The sequence below is a fragment of the Neophocaena asiaeorientalis genome, unplaced genomic scaffold, assembly GCF_003031525.2.
Source record: "Neophocaena asiaeorientalis asiaeorientalis breed wild unplaced genomic scaffold, Neophocaena_asiaeorientalis_V1.1 scaffold62, whole genome shotgun sequence".
NCBI lineage: Eukaryota > Metazoa > Chordata > Mammalia > Artiodactyla > Phocoenidae > Neophocaena > Neophocaena asiaeorientalis.
The window spans coordinates 30,946-39,636 of NW_020175191.1; the positions used below are offsets into that span (position 1 = coordinate 30,946).

At 43.0% G+C, this 8,691-nt stretch overlaps 1 protein-coding gene across 1 annotated transcript in view; it reads left to right on the plus strand.

Moving 5' to 3' along the window:
* The first annotated feature begins 4,874 nt into the window (after positions 1–4,874).
* CUNH1orf162 (chromosome unknown C1orf162 homolog) overlaps positions 4,875–8,691 on the plus strand; it is a 4,537-nt gene continuing 720 nt past the window's right edge. Inside the window, 3 exon segments of the mRNA XM_024764797.1 lie at positions 4,875–4,964; positions 7,881–7,951; positions 8,418–8,512. Of these exon segments, the coding sequence (XP_024620565.1) occupies positions 4,875–4,964; positions 7,881–7,951; positions 8,418–8,512 (256 nt within the window).

Genomic DNA, 8,691 nt, shown 5'->3' on the forward strand with positions numbered 1-8,691 from the left:
CCTGATTCACCCACTGTGGGTTCCTTTTCAGGGGGTCCAATCCAATTTCCCACTTTGGTGCAGGCTTTAGACTTGGTTTCCTGACCTCATACAAGGTCTTCAGACCCAATCTTCAGGTCACCAAAAATTGGTGGCTATTTCCAGAGCAAACCTTAGCTTCAGGTCTCACTCAACTCTCTCTTTCTGATCTTTGAGGATTTCCAACATCTAGTTCAGCCATGCATTTTTTTTAATAAATTTATTTTATTTTATTCATTTTTATTTTTGGCTATGTTGGGTCTTCGTTGCTGTACATGGGCTTTCTGTAGTTGCAGTGAGCGGGGTATTCTCTTCGTTGCGGTGCACGGTCTTTTCATTGTTGTGGCTTCTCTTGTTGTGGACCACAGGCTCTAGGTGCATGGGCTTCAGTAGTTGTGGTGCTCAGGCTCAGTAGTTGTGGCACGCAGGCTTAGTTGCTCCACAGCATGTGGGATCTTCCTGGACCAGGGATCGAACCCATGTCCCTTGCATTGGCAGGCGGATTCTTAACCACTGCGCCACCAGGGAAGTCCCCAGCCATGCATTTTTAAATTATGGTGTTTCAAATGTTTTATCCAGCATTTGCTGGTGTTCTTTAAAGAGAGGATCTCTTTAAAAGATCTAATCTGCTGTAGGTCTAGGGATTTCCATTCACTCTTTAACCCACTGAAGTCTGACGCCCCACCACTACTACACCCCAAGCTGCTTTAGCAAAAGAGATCAGGATCTCTTCATTTCCAAATTCAATCAACTCTTTCCAGTCCTCATCTTACTCAGCCTCTCTCTCAGCAGCACCTGGCACTGTTGGCCACAGCTTTTCCTTCCTTCTTTTCCTCCCTGGCTTCTAGTAGCATATGTGTGCTATTACTGCTGTCACTGTTTCCTTGCAATTTCCTTAGCTGACTCCACTTTTTCTGCCTTCCTGTTAAATAGTGGTATTCCTCAGAGTTCTAGGAATGTTTTATTCTCATTCTATAATCTGTACCTGGATGATCTTATCCATCCCCATGGCTTCTATTGATACCATCATGTGTATGCTGATGGCTTCCTAATCTATACCTCACATCTATTAAGCAGGGTAGGTTAGGTTAAGTGGCTTATTCTCTTCCCAAAATCTCAGTAGTGTAACATGAAAAAGTTTATTTCTTGCTCACACAGAATCCACTGCCGGTCCAGGTGATCCTCCAGAGAAACGATCCTCCATACGGTGACTCAGTGATTCAGCTTTAGAGCTTGCAACCTCACCTTCTCATCACAAAATCTCCATAATCACCCTGAAGGGGAAGGGGTCAGAGGAGGTCTTCCTTAAGCAATTAAATGCTTCAACTAAAAGGGAAATACATCACTTTCATTCATAGACCATTAGCCAGAGCTTATCACATGGCACTACTAAACCACAAATGAGGCTCAGAGGCCAGGAGGAGAGGAGCTCTGGTTAGGGTTGAGAACTAGTACTCCCTACCACACAAATCTAGATCCCTTTCATGAGCCCCCAACCTGTGCATCCAACATCCCTCTCGACATCTCTACCTGAATGCTCCATAGGCACCCTAGACTCAATGTGTCCAAAAGTAAACTCATTATATATGCCCAATCCTACACCCGCCTTCTGTATTCTCACCATCAGTTGGTGATCCAAGGCAGAAACCTGGGAGTTATCTTGAGCTCCTCTCTCCCCCTTACCTTCCTCTCACAACTGAAAAAAGACTAGATTCATCATCTTTTTGCCCTACCTCCTCTTCCCCCCAGCCTGTGCCTTTAATCAGATCATCCCTGTTTCTCACCTAGAACTCTGCCATACTAAAGGACTCCCTGCCCACTCTGTCTCACTGCCCCTCACCAGTCCCTCCTACACTCTGTTGCCCAAACCCAAATGTAATCACGTTACATCCTTCAGCACTGTCTCCATTGCCTCTAAGGTGAAGTTTGTTTAGGGTCCTCCACCATGTGAGCTTGTCCTTCCTCTACAGTCTTTCTCTTTCCATTCCCCATCCCCACCCACCCTCATTCCCTGTAGCACCAGTGACGGTGAAATACTTGCATTTCCCTGAACATCACAAACATGACAAAGCATGTGTTTGCTCAGGCTGTTCCTCTGCCTGGAATATGCTCCCTTCCTCTGTCTGCCTACAAAATGTGATTCATCTTTCAAGATGCAACTCAAACATCATTTTCTCTATGATGCTTTTCTTGACACCCACCCTCTCTCTTTTTTTTTTAGAGAGAAGGCTTGAATTTTTTTTTGTTTTAAAGAAGATGTTGGGGGTAGGAGTTTATTAATTAATTAATTTATTTTTGCTGTGCTGGGTCTTCGTTTCTGTGCGAGGGCTTTCTCTAGTTGTGGCAAGCAGGGGCCACTCTTCATCACGGTGCGTGGGCCTCTCACTGTCGCGGCCTCTCTTGCTACAGAGCGTAAGCTCCAGGCGCGCAGGCTCAGTAGTTGTGGCTTACGGGCCTAGTTGCTCTGCGGCATGTGGGATCCTCCCAGACCAGGGCTCGAACCCGTGTCCCCTGCATTAGCAGGCAGATTCTCAACCACTGCGCCACTAGGGAAGTCCCACATTCCCTCCTTATTGTGCAAACTGAGCCCTTTCTCTTTGAGTCCCACTCCATCCTGTATGTCTGACACAGCATCTACAACATTTCATTACACTTACTCCCGAACTTAACAGTAATGTTTGGGTCATAGTAAGTGCTCAGTAAATGTCTGATTAATTAATCCTCACTCTAAGTCTGGAACTACTGCTGTTTCCTTCTCTGGCTGCTCTTCCTCCTTCTGCCCTTTGGAGATATCTCTGATCATAGTCTTCGACTTTTTATCCTCCCTTGTTTTTTCTACCACGCTCCTAAATGTCTCTCAAGTTCATTTACATTTCTTTGTCTCTCCGCTGCTACCTACCGCCCTAGTCCAAGTTGCTATTATCCCTCAACTGGATCACTGTGATAATCTCTTAGCCAGTCTTGTCATATCTATTCTGGCTCCCTTCCAATTTATTCTCACCCCCCCCACCCCCAGTTTTCGTGATGGTTTAGAAAGCAAGTCTGATCACATCACCCTTGTTTAAATACCTTCAGTGCAGATAAGCCCACCTCTCTTGTCATAAAGACAAAAGCTCTCGGGGAACTGGCCCCCGCCTGGTTCTTAAACTTCATCCCCATCATACTCCATACCCACCCCCAGCACCCCAGCATCACCTCACACACTTCCTTGCTCTTTCACGCTAGCCTTTTTTTTCAGGGGGCATGGGGTGGGGCACTTCCTGCCCTCCTTTCTTGCACAGAGCTTTTGAATTTCAATGTTCTCTTCCCTTTGATCGTTACTACCACCACCAGCACCACCCACCCCTATCTTGGCCTAGCGGAACTCCATCTCACAAAAGATTTTGGCTTTTTCTCTTCCGGGAAGCTGTCCCTCGTTCCCTGTATCATAGGCATATACAGCCAGGGATCCTGCACAAAAGGCTGTTTTTTTGCCCACCATTATGTCCTCAGAACTTAGAACTCAGTACATGGCACATAGTAAACGTTCAGTAAGCAATTTTGGAGTGAATGAACAAATGAATTCTCTTGGCCACTGAGATTCAAACACTTGGAGTAATCATGGACTCATTCTGCTATTTCATTCCCTGTATCCAGGTCCCAATTCTTAGAACTTCCAATCTTATTATACCTGTGGATGCCTCCCCATTCCTGATGCTCCCGTCCTTATTAAATACCTGAGATATTGCCATATTCCTCCAGCTTATTTCCTTGTCTCTTTCTTTACCCACAATTTATCTTATTTGATGTGATATAATCTTCCTTAAAAGCCATGTTTATCATCTTATACCCCAATTCAAAAACCTTTAGTTGTTTGTCATTAATGCTTAAAATATATTTTTTGCTTGGATTTAAAGACCTCCACAATATGTCTCAAATCTATCTATGCAACTATTTTCTGTGTCTCACCCTTTACCAAGGCCCCACTCTTGAACCATGCTGATATCCCAGAAATCCATCACTCAAAGCCCAGCAACCAATCCTGGGCTTGGGCATTTCCTCACACAGTCCCTTTCTTCTCCCCCATCCACCCTCCAGGTCTCCCTGCACACAGTCCTGCCTGATTCTGCCAGCTCTGCCAGCCCTTCCCTTCTTCCAGGCCTGCGAGTTGCTCTGCCCTCGGCCTGAAGCTGTCTTCCCCAGGAGGTTCTTTGCCCGGCCAGCTCGTTCTCATCCTCTGGTTCTCAGGGTAAATATCACTCCTTGGACAGGCCTTCCCTTTTATCTAAAGATGTTCTCCCATCATTTACTCTCTGGCATGGCACTTTGCTTCTTTCCTTCATGGCCCGTAACACATCCGTGATTAATCTGTTGTTTTCTTGTTTGTCGTTGCTCTTCTCAATTAGACGGTAGGCCCCATGAGGAGCTTTTCTGCCTTCTCTCTGAAATATCCACAGCACTTAGCCCACTACATGGCCCACTGTGTTTATTTAATGAGCATATTTATTAATATTATTTTATCGATAAATGTTTACAAGGTAAATGATTCGCCTTCCCTTTGAAGAGATCTCCATGATCTTAAAACACTTAAAAGTCTGTCCAGCCCTCACTAAACTCTTAACACCGTTTGCTCTTTGTTTTTCTTTATCAAGAGCATTTCCCTGGCTAGAATAAATGGGACTATGACATGCTTGATGACAATGATAATGTCACACCACTGTGATCTCTACTATATCTGGCATGGTGGTCACATATTCAATAAATACTTAATTAGAAATAAACTTATCTCCCTGTGTTCTGGCATTCATGTGTCAAAAGATATAAAAGCAGCTCTCTGCTTATGGAATTAAAAAAATACAGTGTTGGCCACAAAGAGGATGTCGGCCCTGGAGTTTAGACAAGATCTTTGCGACACACAGCTTGATGTAGCAGTGGCAGTGGCAGTGGCAGTGGCAGTGGCAGTGGCAGTAATCACTATTTCATCATTCTGAAAAATAGGGGTGGTAACAGAAGCAGCAGGTGAAAAGTTCAGTCTTAGACAACGACATCTTAGGACCAGACTTTTTCTTAAAAGGTAAACGTGTTTACTCCATGCTTTTAATCTAGACGAAATAATCACCAAAAGAAAATGCTACCTAATTTATAGTGGTTTCTGTAACTTTTTTCTTTTTAACTTTATTTGATGGGGGAAGGGTTGCATTTGAATGGCTGAATTTAGTTGGTAGATTTTATGACAGTCAGTAAGGTTCACCAATGCTGGACAAAATATGAAAAAGTATACATATATAGCACTGTTTCTGTTTTAATTTATACTTCTATCAAATGTTTGGAGTGTCGTTTTCAAAGGGAATGTGTTTCCTGCTTTTTTTGGCCTGGATCTGTAAGTAACTATTTCCCTGTAGCATCGTGTGATGGTTTTGTCTTTCAGGGTGGGGGACCGAGCTTTTGTTTCAGATGGCTGTGCTAACATTTCTTTGGGATGGTTGTAAATTCAGAGCCACTTATGGGAAGGTTAAGATTTTATGGAAACCTATGATCCTCCCCTCTTCCACCTCCCCAGTGATATGGTCTAGTAAAAGTTCATAGGATATGTTTATACTATGTTTAGTGTAAACATGTATTTCAATATCTTCAAAATACTATATAAATATTTTACAGTGCTCTACGAAGAACACCGTTGACTTTTATATTAGAAAAGGAGCAAAAAGTGCTAGAAAAATTGTTGCCACTGTTGATTCTGCCATGGATGATGGACTTTCTATTCTCATGGCTCAGAATTCTCATCAAATTTCCCTGTTGGCACCTTTCTTGTTATCTTAGATTACATGCTCTTAAAAAGTTTGTTTGATTGTAAGGCACTTGATAATGTTGCTGTTGCTGTTCTAACTGGTACATGGCAATGAGTTGTCCTTCTCCCAATCCTCTCTATGTCCAAGGACTTAGAAACTGATTCACTTTGGAGAGCTGAGCAATTAAACACAAATGATCGATGGCATTTATTGTCTAACTAAATTACCTTAAAATACGGTAGATATAGCAGAGCCAAAAATTCTTATCATGGGGTTGCCTAAGTATAAAGTAAAATTGTGGGCTCCTAAAATTTTTTGTTATTTGATTTTGTTTAAATAAAAGTGGGAATAATTTTTATCAACAAACAGGAAACTGGAAAAGCAAGCTATAGTACATAGCTATAACAGAAAGACCTATCACCACTAAAAGGCTTAAAGAAATTTTCAGTAAGATAGGAAAATGTTTATGGTAAAAATCATAGTAAAAAAAACAAAACAAGGAGGTATGAAAAAGTATCTCAACTAGCTTTTTAAAAATGCATGAAGTACAACACAAAGGAAATACACTAAAATATTAACAATAGGTAGTGGAAGTTTGAGCGATTTTACTTTTCTGCTTTTAGGCACTTAATGCTTTTTAGTATAAATAAATGAGGGAAATACAGAAAGCTTAACGTAATAGAACTATAGCTTAGATAAGGGCATTTTCACACTCGAAAATATAATGTGTGAACAAAATAGAAGTGTCTGATGCAGTCTAGAGGAAGGACCTTCAAGAACAAGTTAGTCGGTTTATCCAGCACTGCCAGGGAAGAGTGAAGCAAATGCATCAGACCTAGATGGCACTCAATGTTAAAATCAGCTATTCTGCTTCTATCATACTTCAGTTTGATGTTCATCAAGCAAAATTATGATTTTAATTGGCTTTCTCATACATTTTGATAGAATGCACTGGTTATACCAACTTGTTTCTTATGTTATTCCAGTTCATACATCAGTCTCCTGTGAGTTGGTTGGTGTGAGTCAGTTCTGGAGCAATCAGTCAATTCTTGGTGCCCTGATATGATCAAATTTATGAACCTGCAAAGCTGAGGACTGCCTGCTGAGCTACAGTACTCACACTGTAAAGTATGTGACCACTGATCTCACTAGAACACCCACCCACCACTTGCCTCTCTCCCACATTACGGCTCTAATTTTAAGATCACAGTCTCAGAATTGGCCACTCTGCTACGTCTCCTTGCAAGCTTTCTAAGAGGTACCATTTTTAATTCTCAGGAGAAAGCAACATGGGAAGTAATATTTCCAAACTTGAACCAAACAATAGTAAGTCCAGGACAGAACCCATTACCTGCTTCACTGCTGAGTTAAAAGGGACAGGAATCACTGGAAACTGCTGAAGGGCTGTAATGAGACGACATTTCCGAAGTTGGAAAAATCAGATTTTACCATGATGCAGGGTCTGATGCCAAGAAGAGTGAAAAGGGGAGCAAGGAAGAATTATCTGATCCTCCAAATTTGAGGAAAGGGTACTCTGTGCTCAATATTAAACCATCTGGGTAGTTTACGAGACTCTGGCTCCCTTCCTTAACTGCTATTCTATTCTATAAGTGTGAGGAGAGCTCACTAAGGCTGCCTTTGGCTAGCCACTGTAAATAGCTTCCCTGAAAAACAAATGAACAAAAAAAGGCAGCTATTCCCAAGGGCAGATTCCCCAGGACTTTGGGAAATGCTAGTTCTGGGTTTCACTTTTGGTTCTTTACCCCCTGGCCTTGAAATTCTCTGCTTAAGTCCCAGGAAGCATTTGTCCCTAGGGTCTTATTAAAATCTTTAAGGGAGCACCCTGCAATGTTTTTTTCAAAGGGACATATGGGGCTGCAGAAATACTAGGCTCTTCTTTCATTTGTGTAGCTGATTATTGTTTATTTCCTGATCTAGTTTTCACGTTGAAGTACACAATGTTCTCTCCTTTTGAGGAGCTGTAGCCCTGTCGTTAGTCTCCACTGGTTGCTTGGATAAGGTGGGGTATGTGGGTGCCCTCAAACTGGAGAGAGACATGGCAGATGCACTAATGCCCTTCGTGTTCTCTCAAAGACAGACAAAGCACCCACTCCACGGCAGCCCCAGGCAGTGACCTCTGCACCCTGCTTCTCTGGCCACCCCGAGTAAGCAAGCATCCTCCCACCCGTTTCCTCTCATACCGCATGGCATTTGATTTTGTGTTGAATGCTTTGCCTTATGGACTTGGGGAGGGAGGTCTGAGGAGAAGGGACCAGAAACAGAGGAGGAACTAAATCAGTTTTTTCCCTTCAGAGTGTGTTTCTTAACCTGGGGTCCCCCAAGCCTCAAGAGATTCATGAATTCCCTAAGCTTATAGATAAAATTTGCTATGTGCAGTCCTGTGAACATTTTTAAGGGGGAAGAGAGCCACAGCTTTTATTGAGCCCTCAAATGGATCTGGAACCCCAAAGCCAAAAGTTGAAAACCCGGGGGTGAGATTGAAAGTTAACTAACCACTGTGAAAGCTATTTCAGGGATTTACCCATAGGTGGGAAAGGTTACCCTCTGGTCTTTAGGAAAGGACTTCAAAAAGCCCAGCGGGTCATCTGCTCATTTTCTTTGCCACAACAGCAAAGGATATTTGGTCTTAACCTTTCTTGGTGGGGTTCTACTGACACTGCTGCTGATGGCCCTTGTCTTCCTCATCATAAAGAGCTACAGAAAATGTAAGTCTCCAAGAGCTGCGACAGCCCTTCTTTTTCTGTCTTCGAGAATAGAGTTAGCTTTAAGGGGGAGTAAAATTTGCATAGCCCACCCTCTCTACAGACCGAGGACTCAAATTCCTTTACTTCTCTCCTGGTCATTTCCCCCCTCCACCCCGCCCACCCACCCACCCCCCCCCCCA